At 38.5% G+C, this 27406-nt stretch overlaps 1 protein-coding gene and 1 non-coding gene across 4 annotated transcripts; one reads left to right on the forward strand and one right to left on the reverse strand.

Annotated features, from left to right (window-relative positions):
- Nucleotides 1–1182: 1182 nt before the first annotated feature.
- On the reverse strand, nt 1183–8232 carry LOC107818208 (protein TIME FOR COFFEE). Of its 3 annotated transcripts, none has more exons than XM_016644159.2 (13): nt 7784–8232; nt 7155–7700; nt 6865–7067; nt 6532–6778; nt 6057–6441; nt 5926–5980; nt 5742–5828; nt 5349–5658; nt 5197–5263; nt 5029–5095; nt 4573–4917; nt 1985–4463; nt 1183–1843 (listed from the first exon to the last, which is right to left on the reverse strand). In XM_016644159.2, exons 1-13 carry the CDS (start codon nt 7896–7898, stop codon nt 1800–1802), a joined length of 4950 nt encoding a protein of 1649 aa, XP_016499645.1. In that variant the 5' UTR covers nt 7899–8232; the 3' UTR covers nt 1183–1799. The 3 variants fall into 3 exon arrangements, with proteins under 3 accessions (XP_016499645.1, XP_016499646.1, XP_016499644.1); XM_016644160.2 differs by having other exon boundaries at nt 1183–1814; nt 5742–5843; XM_016644158.2 differs by having other exon boundaries at nt 5742–5843.
- An 18039-nt stretch (nt 8233–26271) lies between these two features.
- LOC142169251 (small nucleolar RNA R71) lies at nt 26272–26378 on the forward strand. Its single transcript, XR_012698962.1, has one exon. It is a non-coding gene; the product is annotated as a small nucleolar RNA R71 (small nucleolar RNA).
- Nucleotides 26379–27406: the final 1028 nt, after the last annotated feature.

Here is a 27406-nt window from a genome sequence, read left to right on the forward strand (position 1 = left end):
CATAACAATATGCAGACCTTTTCAAGGGGCCTATGCTGTTCAACTTGGAAAAGTGGGACCAGAAAAGAAGGGCAAATTTGTCCGTATAAAAATTACATACCTATCAAAGTCCATGTAATCCAAATAATCAGACATTAAAATAAGAAGCATATTTTTATGCAGTGAGCCAGTGACTATGTAAAAAATTTAAAGTCGGCATAAGTACTTTGTACTGTGTGCATGGACTTTTATAACCTGAGAAAAAAAAAAAGAGAAATAATCTGTAACTGTAATAAATATCAGCGAAATGAATATTAGGAGTAGTAAAAATGTAAAATACTTGGAGGGAAAAAAATGAAGAAAGGAAATGGTGTAATCTAAAAGAGAAGCGGCCTTTTCTACAAACCAACTTTTCTACCTGGGGTAAAGTCTGTGTAGTGAGTGATTTTCAAAGCAACAAAAGCAAGAATTTATTGGAGTATTGAGCTGTTGATAAAATCACAAAATGGGACCCCAATGAAAATGAAATACTACTAATTTTAAGAGATAAGGTCCTACACTTTTTTTCCAACTAGTTAGTGACAAACTATATAATTCACACACATGTAGGGCATAAAATCAACTGTTCTTTAAAGCCACCCATCTCAATCTCAATCTATCTAGGTGTGTGCGTGTGTGATTACATGTGTTTCAAAGATATCCACCTTTGTCCTTTTTTACCCATTTATAAATCACACCAACCAATGATAAGCAACTTGCCCCTTACATCACCCTACAATCTCTATCAGAAGCTGTTAAGATGCTTCATTTTCCTTTCATTAGTCTCTCTCTTCCTTTTTAATATGTTCCAGAAAAAGTGATTCATTACTAATTAAAATAACTTACTCATTCATCACATCACAGATAATATACATGTACCCAATCAGACAATACCAAGGGAATAGCTTGTCAACTATTTTCCTAAGTAAGAAAAGAGAAGCAAATAAAACAAGTTGCTAAATCACAATGTTCATTCACAAGAGTCTTCATCTAAGCAAAAAGAGAGTAACATCATAATTCATAACCAATGACATAATGTCCTTCCCAAAAACAAAGCACTGATACCATCATTCACGGATTCCTGTCTTTCTGTCCCTGACAGAGACTATTTTCAGCCATAAAGTAAAGAATGCAAAAGGAAAACAAAGATAGTGCGTATAAGAATTGGAAAGCAAAAGAAAATCTTGAGGGCTATCCATCCATTTATATGTGCCAAGACATACACATATACACCTTGCATTACTTACTTATATATGTCCAAAAAGGTACTGCCCAGTAGAAAACGCTTTTAATGAGAAGAGAAGGAAAAGAATAATGAATTACTGAAGCACCAGAATTCCTACTAAAAAACAGAAGGCAATTCAATTCAAGCCTTCACTCTTCTTAGTTCTTATCACTGACCTGCTTCCCCCACCACCACCCCAAAAAAAAGGAAAAAAGGAACCCAAAACCATTTTTTCCCCAGAATCTAACCTCCTCCATCAACCATGCAGGAAAGAGCTGATCAATTATCCTGCAAACCATCCTTTAATCATCAAAGCCAAGCGGTCGAGCAGGGCTATCATTCGTGCGATATCCTCCCCCTCAAGTCAGTCAGATTATACACCACGGGAACATGTCATTTAACATCAATCCACATATTGATCGACTTGCATTCCAGGCAAAATGCATGGAGAATCAGTCCTCAAAAACCCGCATAGTGCTCCTTCAAAAATGCGAGCTCTTCATTCCAACTTATGCTTTTCACTGATGCGCCTCCCCGACATCAAGTTGTACAGTGTTCATTTCTTCTCAGGCTGCCAGCACGCATGCAAATTGTCATTTCCTGGTCAAGAATTATGTTTCACTTCATGAATTACTTCCCCATTTAATCTAAAATCATTTATTTTTTTGCTTTAACTCCTAAACTTATCTACCTAGAAATGGAGCTGAAATGCAAATAAAGGATGACGATGAATCTACTCACCCGCAGGTTGTTTCTGTTCAGCTGGCTTCACTTGAACTGCTGCAGGAACAGGGTGAACATACGAGAAACCAGCAGGCAAAAGCTGATGTTGACTTCCAGATGTTGGTGTTGTATATTGGGCAGCATGAAGGATGCCCTGCGAAGGCAAGACTCCGCCTTTCATATTACTAGCAGCAGCTGCTGCTGCAATCGCTTTTGCAGGATCAGAAGTGGTGCCACCACCTAGAGTAACAGGACACAAAGTCAACATCCCACTTGACGATGATGCCGTTGATGAACCAGTCGGTTGTTGAGCCGGCTGGTCTGACCGCCTTCTTTGAAGATAATATCCCCCAGTAGCTTGACCTGTAGAATTTGTACCAGTAGAATGCGGAGGTTGAGCTTGCATATATGGACTTGAGAAGAACAGTTGTGCTTGCTGCATACTCTTCTGTAAATGTTGCTGTTGTTGCTGTTGTTGCTGTAGTTGCTGTTGCTGTTGTTGCATTTGAGACTTAGTTCCACTGCCTGAAGTTGAAGCAGTATGAGGGTTTCCAAGAATTGACGGCACATTCCTTCCACCAGCAGGAGATGACTTTTGGTTGGGAAGTGAAGGCGAGGATTTACCCTGCTGTGTTGACAACGATGAGTTTTGGCCGCTGGTTTTATTGCTTGCAGAAGCAGAATTTGCATTCCTTGGACTTCCACTTGCACCTTTTGAGATAGAAGAAGTGGTAGGAGAGCCAACCATCATGGGGGAAGAGGGAGACTGGTTATTATTAGGGGGCTGTTGTCCCTGTGGAGGAGCAGCTGATTTCTGATTTGTGCCAAAAGATATTTGTGTGTGGCTTTGCTGGGATCTAACCTGCTGCTGGGAAAGGTTTTTCAGAGAAGAAGTGGATGACAAAGAAGATGGAGCTTGGGACGTAGATGTTCTGGTAGAATTCTTCCACTGAGGCGACTGAGCTTGACTGCTGTTGTTACCAGTCTGTACAAGGTTTTGAGGAAAAGCAGACATTGCATTTGGAAACTTTGAAGCAGCAGAAGCCGACGATGTCAAGTGATCAGAGTAGGCATTCCCATTACTAGATGCTGGTGTCTTACTCCGAGCAGCAGCAGCAGCAGCCATCTGCTGTTGCTGTTGCTGTTGCTTATGAAGCTGAATCATCTGCTGCTGCTGATGCTGAATTTGAGCTTGTAACTGTGCATTAGGGACATTTACAGCTCCCATAGCATTTGGCATTGCAGCTCGAGCAGTCCATGAAGCACCAGATGGAAGATTTAAGGACCTTGATGAGCTATCAATGACACTGTTGGCTGCAATATTAGAACCGGAGGCATCGGACATCTCAGACCTTGAAAATGCAATAGACTGACCAGCATTTCCTGAAGGCTGCTTCATAGCTAAACCTTTCCTTTCAGCATCAGCCCCAGTCTGGTCACTGGATCCAGATTTACCATCCTCGGATATTCTGAAATTTTTCTTCTGCTGCACAGCCTGAGCAGCAGCTGCAGCCATCTGTAAATTTTGCCTTGTAGCTTCAGGGAGACTCTGAAAAATAGCATGATTCTGTGCCATGGACATGTCAATGCCCGGACCAGCAGTGGCTCCATTTAAGGAAGCAAATGACATGGCAAAAGGTTGAGGCGGCACTGATTCTAGACTCGTTTTTAAACCTTGTTGTTGCTGCGGCTTCTTCTCAGTTTGATGATTACTGCCACCACCGGCAGAAGACGCAATACCAAAAGTAGCTGGAGGAGTCATCAAACCAAAGTTTGAGGGATGCATGGGCATAGCAAAATTCTGATTGTACACATTCATAGGTCCATGAGACCTTTTCCTCTCTGTAGTTGATGGGCTATCCTCGCTACCCACCTCATTTTCAATATGGCGTGTCTGTTGAGGAATATGCTGATTCTGTGACTGTGCTGGGGACTGAGAAGGATGATTCTTTGACCCAGGAAAATTATGCAAATTGCCACCATTAACAGCATTGCCTTGGGACCTCTGCTGCTGGCTCTGCAAATGCTTCTGGGATGAAGAGGATCCACTAGACATGCTTGTGTTTTGTTGACCTTGTTGCATTTGTTGCGACTGGGATGTAGGCGACTGCTGCTGCTGCTGTTGCTGAACCTGGGATGGATGAATCATCTGGGAAGAATAGAAAGACCCATTGAACAATGGCATAGGCTGCGGATGAGCTCCTCTATAATTTGGAGGTGCTCCTACCGCCGGTATTGGGAAGGCATAAGCATTATTCTGCAAGATCGCCAAGTACTGAGCTTCATTAGGAGACATATTTGGGTAGTTGAAACTAATTGCAGAGGCAGCTCCACCAGCTGCCGCTGATGCAGCAGTGCCAGCAGCAGGATTGGATGTGTTAGACAAGGCTGCAGTGCCCGTTGTGCTAGGTGACTTTGTGGGACCGGGTCGCACAGCAGCAGCTGCCGCTGCCGCTGCCTGTTGTTGATTTATAGGGAAGATGAACGCAGGCCCATGCTGTAAATTCATAAAAGTATCAGCAATTAGGTACTCTGATCTTGATAAAAAGTTCCAAAATAGAGAAAACCAAGAAATTAAGGTGCTAATAATCTGTAAGAGACTGTACCAGTAGATTGTTAGGCGCAACAGGTGGCAATGCTTGCTGGAGTAATATTTGCTGCTTTCTCTGAGCAGTAGCATCTGAAATGTTTGCAGGCTGGACTTTGTCTTTACCAATATTATTAGGGAAAATGGCAAGCCCCTGACCCTTATCTGGCCCAGCACTTGCTCTCCCAGCTAGATCTGTCGGCGGCAGAACATTGAGATTGGTCTTGGCTCCAAAGAATGGTGCAGAGCCAGTAGCTGGTGGCCAGAAAGGATGCATCTTCATGAATTGCTGAAGGCAATGTATGTTCCTAGCAATGTAACAATGTGTCGCACATCTTTTTGGCCGCGGTTGAGAAAACAGAGGCTGCATAACATTGAAAAGCGCAAAAAAGGGGCAGAAGAGCATGAATCAAACTCCAGCCTGAAAATGACTAAGGTGGAAAGAGAGAAGAGAAGAGAAGTGAGAGAGAAATACCTGGATTGGAGCAGAGGAAACTGTGGTTCCATCCATAGCTACAACTCCTTGTAAAGGTGCCATGTATCTGCTGACAGGAATTGAGTTATTTCGCCAGAAGCATTTACACCACGGATCTAATACTTTGTAATATCAATTAAATGAGCAATTAAGTCAAGCCGACCGTACCCCATGGGAGGAAGCCCACCAGGCCAGCTAGCCATAGACATTGGCATTGGTAAAGAGCTTGATTGACCTGAATATAGAAAACATCACCCCCATCAATTAAAAAAATCCAAGGGAAGATTTCATTACAATCAACCCCTAAAATCAACACTTACCAGTTTTTTCTATAATTGGTTCTTCTTTAGTAGCTTTTTGTGGTGGAGGTGGTTGGTGCTGCTGCTGCTGCAACTTTTGACTCTGCTGTTGGAATTTGCTACTTACACCACTATCCTTTTCTGGCTTTTCCAAATCTAGCTGAAGATCAATATTCCTACCCCTGCTACCCTCACTTGTCTTATGAGGATTAAGTTCCTCAAGGGCTGCTGCTTTTGTCTTCTTTTCCTCAGCTTCAACACTGATCCCTTCTTCTTTCTCAGCCTTGCCAATCCTCTCATTATCCTTCTCCCTCACTGAATGCTTCATTTGCTGTACACATCAGCCAAATTCATTCATCAGATCATTCTCAATATCCTCGAGGGAAAAAAGGAAAAGAAAAAGTGAATACTCACTACTATATTTTCTGCTAAAATAGGCTTCTTATCCACAGCTGCTGATCCAAAATCTATCTCAGCTTCCCTTTCAGGTGATGATCTTAACTGTGGTGGAGGAGCCTAAAAAGAGATTTAAAAGATCAATTACCAAACTTGGAAAAAAAAACTGAATAGATTGCTTTAGGCATATCTTCATCCTCACCATAAGATCTATCTGGAATTTCTCCTCTCTCTGACTTTCAACTTCTGAAACAATCCTGAAATTCCAAAAACACATGAATCAGACACAAGAACATGGAGAAAAAGTTGTGAATTACCAGGATAGATACTCACACTTGGGTAACTGCAACAGCATCCTCACGATTACTATTTTCTGCTCCCAAAGTAGAAGATTCCCTCACCTCCTCCTTACTCTCCATAAATTCAGATTCCTCAGGCCTCCTCTTGGCCTCGGATTCCACCTTCATAGTCTCCGGTACCGGATCTGATGCAACCGGCAAACTTTGTACAGAAGCACTTAAATCATATAAAGATACACCATTTTCAGCAGCAGATTGTGGGGTCTTCTCCAAATTAGGAGAAGAAACCTCCATCTTCATTGTTGTTGTCTGATCCATCTCCACTTTATTAGTAGCTGTAGAAGACGAAATGGGGCTGCTCCTTGCACCAAATCCTCCGGGATTTTCCAAGACTTGCCTCGGTCTTTTCCTCTTTGGAGCTGCACAAAACCAAAACTCATCAGAACAGAATCAAGAAATGGGAATTTGTTTTTTTGGCAAAAGATTGGAACTTTTTTAGTTATGCTCACCAACAGCAGATAAAGGAGTAGCTGACGAGTTAGAATTTGAAACAGGAGATGAAACTCTGGATCTGTTATTGACTTCTCTAGTCGTATCATTTGGTCCTCCTCCACTTTCTTTCTTGGAAGGTCCTTGTGACTGAGTCATCAACCCGTATAACACTTCAGCAATTTCAATCTCTAGCTCTTCAGGGTTGTTGGATGAAGAAGCTTTTGGTGGTGACTTTGCCGGCGGCCTTTTTTGTCCATTAGGCTTCTGCATCAAGATTTAAAGAAAATCAGTTAAAAATACATCAAACTAAAGAAAATAGTAGCAAATCAGATTTAGAAAATGAGACTAACAATTTTCTTTCTGACTGAAACATTGGAAGAAGATGGAGATAAAGGAGCTGCCGGTGATTGTGTTGATGTTGCCGGAATATTCTGTCTCACCGGCGATGCTGTCGAAACTTGCTGATGTATTTGCTCTCCTGTAATAACACCACTATTACTATTACCACCACCGCTGACCCCAGAAATCCAATCATGTGACCTCTTAGTAGATGCTGAAAATCACCAAAAATCAAAAAGTGTCAATCAAGAAATCCTCAAAGAAAATCCTCAAAAAACAGCAATAATAAAGCAAACAGTACCAGAACGGGCTTTTCTTGGGACAGAAACACCAATCATTTCATCACCAGGTTTCCAAACAGGAGCTGCTGCTGCTGCTGCTGTCCTAAAAACCTTCGTAGTATTCGGTGGAAAACTCTTTCTCGGAGGCTGTAAATGATTATTAGTATGATTATGGTTATTATGATGATGGTGGTGGTTTGAAATGGACCCCACCGTCACCGGTACCGGAGGATTCGGCGGCAACAACCTTGTACTACTACTACCTGAAACACCAACGTTGTTTGTAGTAGTTGTTGTAGTAGTATCTTCATCATCATCTTCTTCATCATCGTTTACACTTTCTTCTGAACTATCATCAACACCACCAATTAACCTTTCACCTCTCCTCCTTTTACTCCGACTTATCCTATCTCTATCTCTATCTCTATCTCTATTATCCCTATTATCCCTTTCTCTTTCTCTTTCTCGTTCTCGTTCTCGTTCCCTTTCTCGTTCACGATCTCGATCTTTCTTCACTCTTTCCCTTAACCTTACAGATTCTTGTATCTCTACACCCCCATCTTCATCTGCAACAACAAAAAAAAGAACCAATTAGACCATCAAGAAAAGAAAAAAAAATTAAAAAAAATTATGGATCTGAGATTTGTACCAGGGGAATCTCTAAGACTATTAGTTCTATGTCTACGTCTTGATGACAATCCATTAGATGTAGCTGCCGCTGCTACCATACCCCCACTTCTTCTTGCTTCTCTGTTCCTATCCATTTGTTTGATAGAGAAAAAAAAGCTTTTTTCCGGTGAAAGGAATAAACTAACCCCAGATGAGGTCTAGCATAATTCACCGGAATTTATGGCTAATTTCAAAGGAAATGGGTTTTTTTCACGTTCAGGCCGGAGATAAAACAACAACCCCACAAATTAACTCTTTCAAAGATCTTAACTTTTCACAAATGGGTTTGTGTTCGTGGTGTTTTCTTGGATTTCTTCTCCTCTTCTCTCCCTTCTCTCTCTTCTCTCTTTCTCTATCTATCTTTGTTGGGTCTCCTTTTTCTGCTCTCTATCTTCATCAGCTTTTGGCTATATCACACTCTTCAAACCCTCGTGGAAGGTTGAGATCTATCACTTTTGACAATTCCTTTACATCTCCCACCGTCCATTCACCATCTCATCCTACGGTTCATATTCCATCTTGCCAGCATGGCATGTGCTCGCACCGTCAGATTCAGGCTGACACGTGTCGGTCATCTCCTTACCATGTTCCTGATTTAAATAAAGTTGCGTGGGTGGGTGACTAAAATAAGGATGGAGTTTTTTGTTATTCTGACAAAACTATACATTTAATTTTCGTGGGGCCCGATGCTGGGGGCACTTTTCACGATTGAATGGAACAAACAAAAGTTACCCCTCCAAGTTTTGTTTAGGTGACCGGCTATAGCCGGTTGTTAAATGTGTGTGACTGACCTTGGTAAAAGCAAAAAAAACATGACGATCACAAGGAATCTAGGTGACTGCAGAAAATATCGTTCCAGCCGGTCAAATTCTTTAATTATCGGGTTTTACTACATTTGTTTCGCTATTCAAAATAATTATGGCTTTTTTCCTTCTTTTTTTTATATTATTAAAGTGAGTACATTTAGTACAGTTCAGTAACTTTTTTCCAGAAATAGACAGGTGGGTCCCGTATGATGAAGATCTAGAAGTCAAATCAACGGTGTAGATCATCCGATTGTCTAGTTGGAAACCACCTGAGGCGTTAGATGGATAAGTGACGTGGCCATATGCGGTTGTTTAATTAAAGGCTTTATTAGATTCCGATTATTAAGGCCGATCTTACGTGGCATGTTAGGCAAAATCTGAACCGTTGGAATAGAAACATCGAACGGTTAAAACTGGACGGGCAGCGGAAGGAAAAAGGGCAGTCACGGTCACGGAACTTCCCAGAAAAAGAATGGGGCCCAGAAGTTATTTTGGCGCTGCCCATAGGGAAGAAATTAATTAATTAATTTTCTTTTACAATTTGCGTTAGCCATATTGTCACGTTCTGTAGTGCTTTGTAATTTGTGGTAGCTAAGATGTGGACCCCAAACCCCACATTTGTTTTGTTTTATTTTATTTTATTTTTTATTTCTTGTGGTTGAAGTGAAAATGCTGGAGGTAGAAAGAACAAAGAAGTAGGCAAATGAATTGAATTTCGTTTTAACCGGAAAATGATTGAATCAAACTTCTTTTCCTTTTTTTTAAATAATGATATAATGTTTATAAAAGTTTGACTTTTTTGGTTCCGTTTGATTTTTATATTTTGAATGAATCCACTACAATGAAATCAAATTGGATCGACTAAATACACTCATTAAAAGAGAATTAAGCATAAAATTTAATGAAAATTGAATTATACACTTATAAGATAAGATATCAATTTTTTCCTAGGAAGTTGTAACGTTTTGGACAAAACTGACAGTATCACAAATAGTTTGAATTGTTGTTGCACATGTTATTAAAATCGCTTGGACGATCATGGTGTAAATTTCAGCATTCAACTATTAGCGAATGTACAACAAATTGCACAACAAAATACTTGGAGATGTTAGCATATATTGAAGCAAGTTTTAGACGCTAATAATGTTTTCCAAAGTAGTATAAATCTACTTTTGAGGTAGTCAATGTCACTAGTAAACGTAAATATTGTATAAGTATCATATATTGTGTTACGTTATTTTAATGTAACTACTACATTTCTGGTTACCAAAAAATATACAGCAAAACAAAAATTACGATAAGCATTTAGTTAGGATATTCGGAGCACGAAATAGTGCAAATATATTTTGATCACTTTTAGTCATATATTTTATTTAATTTCCTAGTAATTGAGTACACCTAGTTGGCACTATCATTTTCGCATTGAATTCGTATTATAACCAATGAATTAGTTATACCTAATAAGTGCGTTAATTGATCCCCTAATAAGAGTCTGATACTTTGTTAGAGCTTAAAAGGTATTCAAGTCCTTTCATTTATTTATTTTTTCTATTTCTTTTGGATCTTTGGTATGTTGAAAATTTTCATAACAAAAAAATACTCAAATTTACACAATGCCTTATCAAAAAAGTTTGTAAAAAAAGTTATTTCAATAACATGTGTGATGATGTAATCTAATTCAAAAAAATCAACTTAGATTACTTAAATCCAAATTAATTTTTGCAGTACATGTTACAATAAAATAAGGAGTTGATACTTTCATTTTTTCAATTGGATTTCATTAGTGCTTTTATTTTTGTCGTATAATGTTCTTCGGAATCCCTTGTAATCTAAATTTGAGATAATGATAAGATCAAAGCATTTAGATTTAGATTTCAGTAAGTTTTTGGAGAACATTTTAGGAAGAATTATTTGTATGAATTAACATTCGAGAATGTATTTTTTGTACATTATTTGTGTTCACTTTGTAACAACCTACATTTGATTTTTTTTTTAAAGCAAAATAAAAATAATTTGACTTCTAGAAAGGAATCTAGGTTTGCTAAATCAAGGTGCTTTAGTTTTTATCTTAGAAAAACTTTCCACCTGATCTTCTCAAAATCACCAAGTAAGATACTATGTTTGGTTAACGATACAATTAGAACATGTTTTCGCCATCAAATATATGATTTAAGTATAGAAATTCGCGGAGCTTGCCCAAAGACTCAAACTATATATATTTTTAAACTTAAGCTAGTTTAAAGTATTATAATGAACTTTAACTGTACTATTGTAGTACGACATAAATAAGTTAATGAATATCAGTATATGTTTATTATAGGCTCCTACAAGAATTCATTTTAAATGATCGATAAATTTGACGGTCATATTTAAGGGAAAAGGAGTCCAACATAACCAGTAGCTTCTATTTGATATATCTAGTTCCTATTGGGAGATAGTGTAATCTAATTATTAGAAGGAAATTAAATGCCTTGAAGTGTAACGATCCGATCGATCGTTTTGAGAATTAGCGTCCCGTTCGGTGGCTTAAGGTCTCGAGCAGTTTTGTATCATGTATTATGACTTGCGTGTGTGGTCGAGTTTGATTTTCGAATGATTCGGGATTGATTTGGAAGAAATATTTCTTGTTTTAGAAGTTTAAGCGGTAAGAGTTGACCGGAGTTTGACTTTTGTGTAGACGACTCCGAAATTGTATTTTGATGATTTCAATAGTTTCGTATGGTAATTTTGGACTTAGGCATATGCTAGATTTTGTTTTGGAGGTCCGTATAGATTGACTTGATGCATTTTGGCAAAAATTAAAAAGTTGAAGATTTGGAAGGTTGAGAGATTTGACCGAGAGTTGAATTTGTGGATATCGGGCTCGGATTTCGATTCCGAGAGTTGAAATAGCTCTGTTATATCATTTGGGACTTGCATGCAAAATTTAACATCATTCCAGGTTGATTTGATATGATTCGGCGCGAGTTGTAGAAGTTGAAAGTTCATAAGTTTATTAAGTTTAATTTGAAGTGTGATTCGTAGTTTTGATATTGTTTGATGTGATTTGAGGCCTCGAGCAGGTCCGTTTTATGTTATGGAGCTTGTTAGTATGTTCGGACGGGGTCCCGGAGGCCACGGGTATGTTTCGGACGAGTTTCGGGTGATTTCCATGTTTTTGGGCAAGTCCGATTCTGGTACGTCGCATCTGCGCATTTTGGAGCTCAGGTGCGGGGGCGCTTCTGCGCATTTTGTGTCGCTTTTGCAATGTTGAGGTCTGGGCGGAAGCTTCGCTTATGCGGATTTAGGCGCGCATGTGCGATGGTCGCTTCTGCGTATTTAGGCGCGCATGTGCGATGGTCGCTTCTGCGTATTTAGGCGCGCATGTGCGATGGTCGCTTCTGCGGCTTAGTGATTGTAGATGATCACGATTTCGCTTCCGCAATTTGTTTGGGCGCTTTTGCGGTGTCATAGTTGCGACCCTTTTTGCGCAGGCACGTGGTCTGGTCTGGTAAGTGGAAAGCGCAGGTACGGATGATGGCTCGCAAAAGCAAGAGTGCAAGTGCATTTTTGGTCCGCAAATGCGGAACTCCTGGGCAGCATAATGATATATCGAGGGTTTGACTATTTTTATCATATCTTGGGTTGTAGAATTCATTTTTGGCCAATTTTGGAGGGGTTATTCACGATTTGGATTGGGGTAAGTGTTCTTTATTCTGATTTGATTATGTTTCATGATTTCATAATTATTTTTGTCATTAAATTAGTGATTTGAGTTGGAGAAAATGGGATTTTTTGTGAAAACGTTCAAAAATATAAAATGATGATTTGAAGGACGATTTGATGTCGGAATTGGATAATTTTAGTATGGTTGGACTCGTATCGGAATGTGTGTTCAGATTTTGTAAATTTTGTTGGGTTCGGAGGTGCGGGCTCGAGGTTGACTTTTGGGTTGAATTTTTAGTTTTCATTAAAGATGGAAGGTTTATTGTCGAGAACTGTTTCCTATGGTTTTTATTTATGATATTAAGTTATTTTGACTAGATTTGAGCCGTCCGGAGATTGTTCCATACGAGGGGGTCATTTTAGAGTATCAGTTTAGCTTCTTTGAGGTAAGTATCTTGCCTAACTTTATGTGGGAGAACTACCCCTTAGGATTGGAGTTGTTGTGCAATTTGTGTTATGTGACGGTCGTGTACGTGAGGTGACGAGTACGTACTCGGGCTTATATGTGGAAATTGACATGTTTAGACTCTTAGGCTTCTTTCATATATTTATTTAGAATTGTTAACACATGTTGTATCTTTTATTCGTCATGTTTGCTATCAGATGCTTTATTTGAAGTTGTCGTTACATGTCACATTCTTTACTTGTCGAGTTTGGTCTTATATGGTTTATTTGAAGTTGTTACCGCTTTTATCATTATGTGATTTCTTTTAATGTTGAGTTACTCTTAGTGAAAATTGTTGTACATGATATCCTTTTGTTGCTGGGTTATTCTCGTGCATTTATACGTAGTACTAGTTCGTGCCATCTCCTTCATTGTTAGCCTAATTCATACACTAGAATCCGAAGTGTGCCATTCATGGAAATACTTTCACTTAAGGGTGACAAGTGGGTCGGTCCGGGACCGGACCGGTCCCTGGCGGGCCAAACGGCCCCAACGGTCAAATTTCAAAAAAAAAACTGTAATTTCACAAAATAGTCATTGGCTATTTGGTAAATAGCCATTTAAAGGCTATTTATAAAATAGCATAATATCCCCCCTCCCAACTTTGTTTTAACCCCAAACTTTTTATAATTATACTTTTTCCTTATTTTCAACTATAAATACCCCCTTCATTCTTTTATTTTTCTTACAAAATTATCAATCTATCACAATCTCTCTCTAATTTTCTTCTATATTTGTTACTATTGCTTACTTTATTATTACAATTTGTGAAAAAATTGTGAAGTTGGTGAATTGAAGTCTTCAAGTCTTCAATGATAATCAATTTTCAACAAGTTGTTCGTCAATTCAGTAAACGCGTTCCAACTCTTGAGTTTTAATATTATAGTTTTATTTGTTTTATTTATTTTCTATTACTTGATTAATTAAGATGGTCCTTAAAAACCTTTTTGGTAAAAATAAGGAAAAATCCAAGAATGGCGAATCTAGTGCTCAATCTGTTCCTCCTCCGCTGCCCTGGGCTCCCCGAACCAAACCTCATATCCGTCCTACGCCTGCTGTTCTTGATAGCGATAATAGTTTATTACAATTTAGTGAGAGTCAATTTTATCATAATATTGGAGTTGGTGAACAATTAGACCATGAATTAATGAATGCTTTTTATTCTAATCCAACTATTGATGAAAATGATGATGAGGAAATAGATTTTGATGAAGCTCAACCGGATGATGATACACCCACTAGTCCTGCTCCTAATATTAACCCAACTAGTGATAACCCTACTAATCCAAATGATGCCCCATCTGATACTCCTGTTACTACCCCAACTTTTTCTAGACAACCTACCAAACAGACGGAAACATCTCCTGTTTGGCCATTTCTTACTCAACTAATTCCAGAAAATAAGGCTAAGTGTAAAACTTGTGGCACGGAGTTAGCTTTTAAATATTTTGGATCGCGGGGGAGGGGGGAAACTTTGGCTAGACACATATTGAAACACCCTCAAGATAGAGTGAGATATCTTCGTCTGAAAGCTTTGGCCGAGGGGAAAAGTGTACATACTCCCAATTAGGTTGACCCTAGTACCGGTTCAAATCAATTTCAACCGGGAATTAACACTGTTACCGGTGGTATTTTATATTATGATCCAAAAAAAGATCGGGAAAAATTGGCAAAAATAGTAACTGTTATGTGCTTACCCTATAGTTTTCCTTCTGACCCTAACTTTGTGCATTATATTAGAAATTTTTTTAATCCTACTTATAAAGGTTTTCCCCGTACTACTGTAAAGAGCGATATTTATAAATATAAACATGAATATGAATAATATTTGCGCTATTTATTTACTCATATAAATTATTATGTTGCTATTACAACTGATTTTGGTAAAAGTGGTAACGACTGTGATTACCTTACTGTTACCAGTCATTGGATTGATGAGGATTGGATAATGCAAAAGTGTATTATTGCTTATAGAATAATTAATTCACGTCACACAGGGCAGTTTATTGCTAACACAGTTACGGATATTTGTAGATATTTTTGCATTAGTGATAAAATAATGTCAGTTTCAATGGATAATGCTACTAGTAACACAAATGTTATAGCCTTGCTTACCACTACGCTAAATCCTGCATTTAGTGACATTTTTCATGTTAGATATATTTGTCATATTTACTATTTAATTATGGGTGATGGTATGAGAATTTTAAATATTAAAATTAAAAAGGTTAAAATAGCTCTTAACTGGCTTTTTTATTCAAACCGTAGAAGTAGGCTTAGAGAATATTTTAAAAAATGTGATGAATTTGGCCTAAGAGAAAGAAAAGTTCCTAAACCTTGTCCAACTAGATGAAATTACATGTATGAAAGTTTGGTTATTGTATATGAATATAGAAACCCCATAAACTCAATGTTTAATGCACATGTAAGTGATGATGATGAGCACCTTACGAATGGGGATTGGGCTAATGTTAAAATGCTTGTAGAGTTTTTAGAAAAAATCCATATTGCTACAAATAAATTTTTTGGGCAATATTATCCTACTAACTGTTTAGTTTATATTGCAGAACTTGCAAATTTGTTTGCTCATTTTTCAAAGGGTGGGGAAATTTATAAACTTGTTATTGATTCAATGAGAAAAAAGTTTAAAAAGTATTTTTTCCCCTATTTCACCTATTTATGGTGTTGCTGCTTTGTTAAATCCTTGTATGAAATTAGGAGGTCCTCAATTTTGGTATGAAACTATTTATAATGGTTTAGCACTTGAATATGAGGAGTTGTCTCAACTTCCGGAAGCAATAGCCTCAATTAGAATAAATGCTCAAACTATTTTTAATGCGTATCAAGTTGCATTAAATCATGCTAGACCAAATGTTCCAACTCCTTCTTCTTCTGATTCTCAATCATCTAAAAGAACTGCGGGAGTAAGAGCACTTAGTGCTTGGACGGGGTTTAGGGGTTCTCAAGGTTCTAGTTGTACTGATTTTTTACAACTAAATGAGCTTGAAGTTTATTTGTCGCAGGAAATTGAGGAAGTGAATCCCAACGGCTCCTTTAATCTTTTGGAATGGTGGAAGGACAAAGAAAAATACTTTCTGGTTCTTTCAAGGATCATCCGAGATATTTTAACTATTCAAGCTTCAACAGTGGCATCGGAGAGCGCTTTCAGTCAAACAAGACTTCAACTCGGTGATTATAGACCATCTATGAGGGAGAGCTTGGAAAAATCAGTACTTTTCAGAGATTGGATCCGTTCGGAAAGAAGAAATTTTGGACTTGCTGAATCACAACCAGAGGAAGACGAAGCTTACGAAGAAATGCTAGCTGAACTTGCGGAGGATGCTGCTTCGCCCGGAAGCGACGATGACCAAGCTACTTTTCCGCCACCACCAACGAAAATTCCTCCGGACCTTGATGGATTTATAAAGTTTTTAAGAGATACCATGTAACTTGTATGAACAAAAATTAATATATATTATGTAACTTGTATTTTGGCACATCTTGATTAGTTTCGTTTTCTTCTCAATGGTAGTATTAGCACCTTGTTGTGCTTATTTCATAGGGGAGGGGGAGACTAAGAAAGATATTGCCATATTTTTTTAATGCTATAATAAAATTACAAGGCATTGCTTTGAATATCTCTTTACAATATTTTTGTCTTTAGACTTTAAATTTGAATTAAATAATTTAGGTCACAATTCTATAATAAAATTTACAAGGCATTGCCTTAGAGATTTTTTTTTAACATCTTTTTGTCTCTAATTTCTATTTAATTTTTTTTAAAAATCTGTTGGGCCCATTTAGCCCGCGAGCTGGGACCATGAGTTCGTGGGCCCAGTCCCGGACCGGTTCCTACAAAAAGACCATTTGGCCCGGGACCGTTTGGTCCGTTTAATTTGGGACCGGCCCGAGACTGTTTGGACCGACCCGCTTGGCCCGTTTAGGCCCGGGACCGACCCACATGCCAACCTTATTCCTTGCTAAGTTACTTTCCCGTTCATTTTGAGATTCTATACACATTGTGTTGAGCCGTAGGCTATTTGTTGTGGAAATATTATTATTGTTGGATATTTGGAAAGGTTGTGGCCTTTGGGAACTTGTCATACGATTTGATATGTCGTGTTGTTGTGATGGTAGCACATGTGAATAGTTGTGTTGTTTGGTTGTTGTTATGGCGGAGTATAAGGATGGCATTTCACTGTTGTTGCTATGCGGAGTATAAGGGTGGCATTTCACTGTTGTGATGATAGTATATGTGAATTGTTGTGGGGTTTGATTGTTGTTTTGCGGAGTATAAGGGTGTCATTTCACCGTTGTTGTTATACGGGGTATAAGGGTAGCATCTCACTGTTGTTGAATATACAGAGTGATACTGGTGGCTATTGTGTTATTGTCCGGGCGGAGCGATAAGGGTGGATATTAAACGGAGTGATACGGGTGGCTATCAGAGTGATGGGGGTGGCTAATGAAATTGTCAGGGCAGAGTGATACGAGTGACTATTGGAGAGATAAGGGTGGCAATGTCAGGGATATTGTGTGATGTCTTGGGGATATTGTATTGGTAATTTTCGTGTGATGGTGTGTTTTTCCTTGTGTATGTCATACACCTTACGTAATTTGTGGTGTTGCTCCGATGAGCTACTCGATGTCTTTGATATTACTTGTTGATTTGGGCTGCAGTAGTACACTCGTACAAGCATACACTGTAGCATGCCACTTATACTAGCTCAGGAGTTGGAACATGACATTTATTGATCATGCCCATGCGTTCTTGTATTATCTGTTTTTATGTTGATATTGAGCCCGTGTCTTTGCCGGGCGAATTGTGATTGTAAGTCGTTGACCACGCCGGGCGAATTGTGAATGTGAGCTTGTGATCATGCCAGGCGGATTGAGATATTGGCACGTGAGTTGTCCGTGCGGTTGTGATTTGAAATGTGGGCACAAGGTGTCGTAAGCATAAGATGGTGGGTTGAGACTTATGACTTGTCATTATGAGATGGGGTATTATAGAGTGATTTTGTTGTGAAACTTTTATTATAATGACTTGATTAATTGGTTATCCGTTGTGTTCCTTATTTGGTTTCAACGATACTTAATGATGCTTTTATTGCTTTACTGTTTATATCACTTGTTGATTCTTGTTGCCATTTACTGATTTCTGTTTTCCGTTAATAGCTTTATACTTCTATACTACACAGGTTATTTTGTCTAGAGAATGTCTTGACTTGTACCTCGTCACTACTCCACCGAAGTTAGTCTGGATACTTACTGGGTACCGACCGTGGTGTACTCATACTACACTTCTGTACATTTTTGTGTAGAGATAGGTGGAGATATCGGACTCGGACATAGTTGGATTGTTGATCACGAGGATTCAAGGTAGAGCTGCTTGGTCGTCGCAGTCCCTTGGAGTCCTTTCTTTACAATGTACTGTCAGTTTGTCATTGAACAATATTGTATTTCGATCTTTGAGATCATTCCATGTATTCAACTAGAGTTCGTGACTCTATATTACCAGTCTTGGGAGGTTGTTATGATTAATGCCACATAGGCTTATTATGCTTTGGTTTCGGTATTCAATTAAACTCTATTTCAAATTATCATTGTTAAAAACTAGATTAATTATTATAGTAAGCGGTTTACCTAGTCTTAGAGACTAGGTGCCATCACGATATCCTACGGAGGGAGTTTGGGGTCGTGACAAGTTGGTATCAGAACTCTAGGTTCATAGGTTTTACGAGTCACGAGCGAATTTAGTAGAGTCTTGCGGATCGGTAACTTATCTTCTAGAGGCTACATAACTATCAGGAAAATTTTCACATCTTTCATTCTTGTCATATGAATTTGTTGATTTCGAAGTTTGAGCCTCTGTATCTCTATTCTCACACAGATGGTGAGGACACGCGCTACCGCATCAGCTGAAAGACACCCGCATCCCCTGCTAGAACCGCGAGAGGTCGGGGGCAAAATTTGATGAGCTCGAAATACACACTTAAATTATGCTCGCTAGTCAAAGATAGTATAGTATAATATTATATCCACAGGAATTTGAGTTAAACAGTATTTTCGTGATTTCTAGCTTGATTGCTATCGAAGAGAATCAAAAATTGAGATTTATATGATTAATAACTAAATTTAACTATGAATCTAAAGCTATTGACTAATGACTATCGCAGCAAAGGTAAGCAAGGAAGTTATACTATACTATCTTATGTGCAAGATAATTATTTGGGATTTAACTCTAGCTAATTCACTTATAATATCTAAGTGAGTCTCTCGAATTTACTCAATTATCAGTTCACCCGTTCAGCAAAAACTCCTATCTCGATTAAGTCTTAACCTCACAAGATAAACCAATTTAAGCACGTGGAGATATGCGAGAATGCGTAGTGGATTGGTCTTTAAGAGAACCTCTTTCGATTATCCTCCTAACTAGGTTTAATCAATGATTCAACTAGCCTCTTTCGATTACTTAGAAGAATCTATGAACCCAACCAACAATATAATACAAAGATATCACAAGTTATACCTCTCTCGATTACATGAACAAGTGAATATAAATGCAACAATTAAATCATTCAAGAACGATTCAATACATAAAACTAGAGTTATAATTCACAAACAATCATCAATACACCAAATCCATTAAACCCTAAAGAGAACTACTCTATAGATATGGAGAAATTTATCACAAATAAAATTAAAGTAATGAAAAACATAAATTTAATCCAAACTCGTGTCTTGAGTGAGCAAAGAATGATGAAATCCTTGTGCTTTTGCTCTTTCAACTCCTCATTTGCCTCCTTAGGTCTAACATTTTCCCATGTATTTATACCAAGTAGGGTCGGACCCAGACGAAATCACCTTTTCCTAGCTGAAATTGGATATTTACTCTATAAATAATACACAGGTGCGTCGCATGGGGCGATGTGCCATGCGGGGCATTAGTGGGGAAATTCGGAGAGCTGATTTTTTTACTTTGCATGAATTTTGCACTAGCGCCCCGTGCCCCACTACGCATGGCGCGGGGCGGTAGTGCAATTTTCTCAGAGTACGGATCAAACTTTAATTTTTGACGTCCAGACTTGGTCCTCGACCCCCGAACACGATCCAGGCTTAATCCCTTGGGCTTTTACTCAGACTTCAAACCTCCAAATTGCTCGAATTCATTTCATAACATCTTCACTCATACAAGGCATAAAACACACAATAAGTACAAAACACTACCAATTAAAGCTCAAAACAAGTAAAGTGTAGTGAATTAGAGTGCAATAAACGACTAAAATACTATATTATAGCCTACCATCAATACCCCACACTTAAACCATTGCTCATCCTCGAGCAATAAAACTACACTTCACATAAAAATGACCTTTTTTAACAACTCTCATAACTCATCACACCAAGAATCTTTAAAACAGATTAAGTACAATATCGTAATATTCTAGCCTCAAAATTTGACTCAAAAGTACCACGCATTATAAATAACCCGCTCACTTACTCTAACATAGAGGTCAAGCATTACCTTTCCTTCGTGAATTAAGTTCCCTCACACAACGATAGACAGTAGTTCCACACACAATAGAAATTAAAAATAATTAGGAACTCAAGATAGAAAGAATTCGCTCACTCTCAGAAACAACATTCATATGCCACAAAAGACTTACAATAAGCTTGCCCGTAATGTACTACTCTACTAATTGAGATCATTCAGTCAAGGATCAAGTAGGACTTTAACTGGTTGTAATGTAGGCTGCGGGATGGGTAGGATACATTTAGATATAAGAGTGACTACACCTCCCTAAGTACTTTAATACATACATTTCATTGTTCAAAACCCCACACTTATGTCAAACCAAAACTCTACCTTCACAATTATTATACATTAAATCCCCACTTCTTTAAGCACATCAAGTTACCACTATCAAAGAATATTTTGCACAACAATACAACTATTATTTTTCTTTTTCAATTTATGTGGCTTTTAGTGTAACTACTTGACCGGTCGTTTTGAGTATTTATAATTCGCTCGGTAGTTGGCGGACGTGAGTAGCTCTGTATGATATATTATGACTTACGTCAGGTTATTCAGAATCGAATTAGAAGAATAAATTTCATTGTTGAAGCTTTAAGTTGGAAAAGTTAATCAAGTTTGACTTTTGTGAATTTCACCCCGGAACAGAGTTTTGATGGTTCCGCTAGGTCTGAATGGTGATTTTGGACTTGAGTGTATGCTCGCATTTGTATTTGGATATTTCTAGAAGGATTCGATGCTAATTGGCGAAAGTTGGAAATTTGAAGAATTAAAAAGTTCATAAGTATGACCGAAAGTTGACTTTGAGGATATCGGGTTCGAATTACGGTTTCAGGAATTTGAATAGCTTCGTTATATCATTTAGGACTTGTGTGCAAAATTTGGGTTCATTCCGGGTTGATTTCATATGTTTCAGCGCGAGTTTTGGATGTTGAAAGTTCAAAGTTCATTCTAGCTCGAATTGAGGTGCGATTCGTCGTTTTGATGTTGTTATTTGTGATTTAAGGCCTAGAGTAGGTCCGTGTTATATTATGGAACTTGTTGATATATTCGGACGGGGTCCCGGGTGAGTTTCAGATGAGGTTCGAATCATTTTCGTTTCATGTTGCATTGTTGTAGTTATGTTGGTTCTGGTGTTTCCGCATCTGCGGAAGAATGGGCAGAGATGTAGATAGTTGATCATAGAAGCGAGGGCCTTGGGCGCAGAAGCGAGAAGGAGCGTAGAAGCGAGTTTGGCTTCGCACCTGCGGTTGCGCAGAAGCGGATGGAGATCCGCATGTTCGAGGAGTTAACTGACTAGTGGAGTCCGCATAAGCGGAGCTCGTGTCACAGAAGTGACGCCGAAGAAGCGGCTCTTGTGTTCGCAGAAGCGGAATGACTGGGCAAAAGCTTTAAATCGAGGGTCTAGTCATTTTGCTTATATTTTTGAGACGTGGGACTCAGATTGAGGCAATTTTGGAGGCAAATTTCATCACAAGGATTGGGGTAAGTGTTCTAAACTCGGTTTTGATTATATTTCGATATTTATCTTCATTTTGGTAATTGGATTATGGGCTTTAGAGAGAAAAATTGGGAATTTTAGCCTCAAGTCTCATAGGGTGAGCTTTTGAGTTTTGAATGTCGACTCGGAGTCGGATTTGAGTGAAACTAGTATGGTTGGACTCGTAGTTGAATGGGTTGTCAGATTTTGTGAGTTTCATCAGATTCAGTCATTCAGAGGCGCGGTCCCGGGTTGGGCTTTTGGGTCGATTTCGTGTTTTTTTATTAAGATTCGACCTTTATCAATTGGGGCTTTATTTGATGTATTTGAGTTCCTTTTGGCTAGATTCGAGCCATTCAAAGGTCGGTGCACGCAGGATGGCATTTTGGAGCATCGTTTGGCTTGTTCGGTATTGGAATTGGCTTGTTCAAGGTTAGCAACACTTCTAAACTTGGTGATAGGGGTATGAAACCCCGAAATTCATATTATGTGTTTGCTGTTGAGGTGACGCACATGCTAGGTGACAGGCGTGTGGGCGTGCACCGTGTGAATCATAACTCCGTTATTTCTGTGGTACTGTGTAGTTACTTGAGCTTATCTGTACCCATGAAATATCTACATACTATAGTTATTGAGCTGTGATCCATGTTAAAAACCATGTCTAGGCTACATGCTTATTTTGTTAGGACCCACTGAGGTTATTGTTGCTGTTGAGTTATTTGCTCACATTGCAGCTGCATACTCAGTCATATTCATTCATTGCATATCATATCTCAGTCTCTATTGTTATTTATTGACACCTCATATCATCATTTTAGGTTAGCTTCATGACATTTGAGTAAGGTCGAGGGCCTGATTGTGAGGTTATTAATACTATGGCACGTGAGTTGTCGGTGCAGCACGTGAGTTGTCCGTGCGGTTCCGGATATTGATACTATAGCACGTGAGTTGTCCGTGTGGATGATAGCGCTTGGGCTGAAGGAGCCCGTCCGGAGTCTGCACACACCCCTAGTGAGTGCATGTACCTATTGAGTGCGAGTGCGAGTGCTGAAGGATTGGGAGGACTGAGTGGATTGATACTCTAAGAGTATGTATATGGTTGTTCACTATGTTGTACTGCATTGACATGCACACTTGACATACAAGTATAGAGACACATTTTTCCTTATGTTATACGGTATCATGTCATTCATGACTTCTCATACACATTGACATGTAGGCAAAGAGATGTACTTTCCTCATGCCATTTGATAATGACACATTTACATGCGGAAAAGTTTTGGGAAGAAAAATCACGATTTTACAAACTTACTCATATTTTGGTATTTTCGGTAAAAGATTAGGGTTTTCACCTTTATACTTGAAAACCATGTATATTTTCTAGAACTGTGAACGAGCTGAAAATTTTATTTCTGAGTTATTTCTTGTACCACTTTTGTTATATTGTTATGAGTTGTTGTTGGCTATTGGTGTTGGACCTTGACATGTGTTCCAACTCGTCACTACTTTCAACCTAAGGTTAGGTTTGTTACTTATTGAGTACATGAGGTCGTTTGTACTCATACTACACTTCTGTACCTTGCATGCAGATATTGGATGCTGATGTTGCTGTGATCGATGGGAGCGGGATTTGACGACGTATCTGCGTTCCGGTTGTAGCTGCCTCTTGTTCATGGTAGTTTTAGATTTATGAGAATCTATTTATGTACATTTCAAACAGATATTGTATTTATTTTATACCAACTTTGTAAAGTCTAAATCTTAGAAGCTCATGATTTGTACTACCAATCCTTGGAAAATTCTTGTATAAAAGCAGTTGTATTTGCATTTCTTTTCATAATAAATCTCATTTAAATTGGTTAGTTGTTAATTGACTTACCTGACGGGTTGGGTTAGATGCCATCACAACTAGGTAAATTTTGGGTCGTGACACTTACTTTTTCAATACAGTGTACCTTTCTCCTTAGTTCAATAGTTCTACTCAAAAGCCAAACCAACCACCCCACACTTCACTTTTACAAAGTTCATAACAAATTCAAGTACTCACGAGAGGTACAAGGTTCAAATATATGGTAAATTTAAACAAATGGGTAATGCTTATAATGTGGTTGCCAAAGAAACATGATTACATGATCAAAGGGATTAACTAAGATACATAACAATTAGGTGGGTAAAAACATATCATTGGCTCAACAAAGAAATGCCTAAATCACTTCCAAGACTGAATACAACTACTATTTCACTTTGCAAACACACGGGGTAAGTTCTAGACATCAAATGCAATACACAGAATACACAAAACCTCACACACACATGGCACATAACTCACTGAGGATCGAAATCATCAAGACACTCTAGTCAAAGCAGTTAAGCAAAGTTAAGATCATACAATTTAAGGTATTTATACAAGAGTCAAGAACTAAGCCTAAGCGTCACGACTAAAGAATTTACTATTCTTAAGGCATAATAAAGTTAAGAGATATTGCCTTCAATTCAAATCACATCAGAAGGCTTCCTACTACTAATAAAAATAAAAACTAACTACACCGGGTTCAAACAGAACCCTTAGAAAAGAACTGCGACACAAAGAAAAATCAAGGGGGAATTATTACTCTACCTAACAAAAGAAATCTTTTTGTCTTTTTCCTTAGACTTTACTCCCTTAAGAAACCCGTCGAATGATATCCATCATCGGGAAAAATCATTTTTTAAATTCTTTTTGTTTTTTTTTTCAATTTTCCAACTACTACAAATAACAAAACTAATACATATACATACATACAATCATCCCCCACCCCACACTTTAAGTTGTGGGATATCCCCATGACACACAATTAAAAAGCATAACGTAAAGAAAACTTCCCTGAACATCTAGTCGGGATTTGAGTCGAAGACGGGCTCCATTCCCCGCCTTCGGACTAAGAATGGGCTTTACATTCATATCAAAAGTCATCGTCTCCTCACCCACTCTAAGCATGAGTTTCCTCTCATGTATATCCAATATTGCTCTACCTGTTGCTAAGAATGGTCTTCCTAGGATGAGAGGGACCTCCTTGTTCTCTTCCATATTCACCACTATAAAGTCTATAGGAAATACGAACTTATCCAACTGAACTAACACATCTTCCACTATCCCCTCGGGTATTAAAGTCGTCTGGTCCGCCAGCAGCAAAGATATTGGCAACGACCTTTATCTATGCAATCTCCTTCTCCAGTTTCCTATAAATAGATAGAGGCATTAAATTAATTGAAGCACCAGAATCACATAATGATTTATCAAAGTTAATATTTCCTAATGAGCAATGTATAGTAAAACTCCCCGGATCTCCACACTTTTGTGGGAGTTTATTTTGTAATATCGCGCTGCAATGCTCCGTGAGCTTCCCCAATGCAATCTCCTCTATTTTCCTCTTCTTCGTGAGTATCTCCTTCAAGAATTTTGCATAAGAAGGCATTTGTGAGAGCACTTATGTGAATAGTAATTTCATATGAACCTGCTTATGCAATCTCCTCAAACTGCTTGTCTAGCTTTTCTCTACATAGCTTTTAAGGGAAAGGTAGAGCATGCATATGCTCACTCTCATCCGGTTCCTCCCTTCTTGATTTTTCTTCCTTCTTCTTCTCAGTTTTCATCGGGCCTTTATTCTTTTTATCAACATCATTCTTCAGTTGCTCCCCACTTTCTTTTTCAAGTATCACCTCTTTTTGGATTGGGGTGGGCTCTTTCAGCCCTTGCCTACTTCTCAGAGTTACAACATTCATTGTTTCTTTGGGATTCTTTTCAGTGTCAGCAGGGAGAGTGCCTGGAACTCGCTTAGATAATATTGTTGCAATCTGTCCCACTTGTCTCTCCAGGTTTTGCAAACCAGTGCCCAATTCTTTGATAGCTACTCCATGAACGTCCAACCTCTCATCTGTCTTGATAATGAAAGCCTTCATTAGATCCTCTAGACCAAGCTGAATGGGTTGTTGAGGCTGAAATTGCTGCCTGTGCTGATTTTGGTATGCTGGAGCTCTTTGTCCCTACGGTCTAGAGTTATTTTGTTGCCAAGCATTCGTAGTACCTCCAGGTGAACTCCATGAAAAATTGGGGTGCCTCTGACCCATTGCATTGAAATTGTAGTTTCCCACAGCATTTACTTCCTCAGTTGAGGCTTGACACTCATGAGTAGGGTGTCCTCTTCCATATATATCACAAGATGTGTGAGGCTCACTTTGTATCGAGGCTAAGGTTAGCTTCTTTATCTCTTTGGCCATAACATCAAGTTATACCTACAGAGATGTGATAGCATCGACATGGTGAACACCAGTTGATCTTCTTCTTACCGCACTCTCAGAGGGCCATTGATTAGAATCTTTAGATAACTCATTAAGAATTGCAACTATCTTTTTTGGAGTCTTCTTCATCAACGGGCCTCCAGTTGCATTGCGCAATACTCTACGTGAGGACGGTGTCAATCCATCCCAAAAGTCCTGAAGTTGCATCCAGAGTTCAATTCTATTATGTTGACACTTTCGAACAATCTCCTTAAACCTCTCCCATGCTTCAAAAATAGTTTCTGTCTCTTTCTACCAGAAGTTATGGAATTCTCTTCTAAAGTTGCCTGTTTTAGCTGAGGAGAAATATTTATCAGGGAATTTTCTGGTCATCTCCTCCCATGTTCTAATCGAACATATGGGTAATTTTTGAAGCCACTACTTTGCATCATCTTTAAGAGAAAAGGGAATGCCCTTAGATACACTGCATCTCGAGACACACCATTGTATTGAAAGGTATTCATAATCTCCTCGAAGTCCATTAGATGTGTGTTTGGATCTTCGTTTGGCTTCCCTCTGAAGACACAACAATTATGAAGAGTTCGAAGCAACCCTTGCTTCAACTCGAAATTATTTGCTGCAATTAGAGGTGGTCTAAACTTGATAAACCCTGATTATAGACCGGTCTAGCATAATCGCCAAGTAGTCTCCTAGGCATGGGAGCTATATTTCTGAACTGGTATGCACCCAAGTGTTGATTTTGAGCAATTCTATGACCCCTCTCTTCTTCGTAGATAATATATGCATCTCTAATAGCTGCTTCTTCAGCATCCCGTGCAGTTTGTTCGCGTCGTTGGGCTATTTCTATCGCAGCCAAATCTACATTATCATCACCGTTTCCAACCATATCTTCTTTGGTTTAGGATTACCCAACTTTTCTAGCGTCTCGGTGAGATTCTTTCCTTCCTCAGTTGTCGCAGTTGTTTTTCAATTTCTGGCTCGTATGGTAGCACTTAGTTAGCAGAAGCTCGAGTCATGTGCCAATCTTACCCTGTAACATGCTCACAATCAAAGAACAACAACCGTAAAAAGAGAAAAAAATTATAATTAAATAAAAAAAATTCCTGAATTAGCACTACAAACTATTTCAAACACTATTGATAGCCAATCCCCGGCAACGACGCCAAAAATTTGACGAGCTCTAAACACACACTTAAATTATGCTCGCTACTCAAAGATAGTATCGTATAATATCGTATCCACATGGATTGCAGTTAAATAGTACTTTCGTTGTTTCTAGCTGGATTGCTATCTAGGAGAATCAAAAATTGAGATTTTTATGATTAATAACTAAAATTAACTAAGAATCTAAA

The sequence above is a fragment of the Nicotiana tabacum genome, chromosome 14 (assembly GCF_000715075.1).
Source record: "Nicotiana tabacum cultivar K326 chromosome 14, ASM71507v2, whole genome shotgun sequence".
NCBI lineage: Eukaryota > Viridiplantae > Streptophyta > Magnoliopsida > Solanales > Solanaceae > Nicotiana > Nicotiana tabacum.

Coding starts and splice junctions, on each gene's coding strand:
- LOC107818208 (XM_016644158.2), bottom strand. CDS start 7,898: ATGGATAGGAACAGAGAAGCAAGAAGAAGTGGGGGTATGGTAGCAGCG. Junction 6,779..6,864: donor TTTCAGTCAGAAAGAAAATT/GTTAGTCTCATT, acceptor ATCTTGATGCAG/AAGCCTAATGGACAAAAAAG. Junction 6,442..6,531: donor TACTCCTTTATCTGCTGTTG/GTGAGCATAACT, acceptor GGTTTTGTGCAG/CTCCAAAGAGGAAAAGACCG.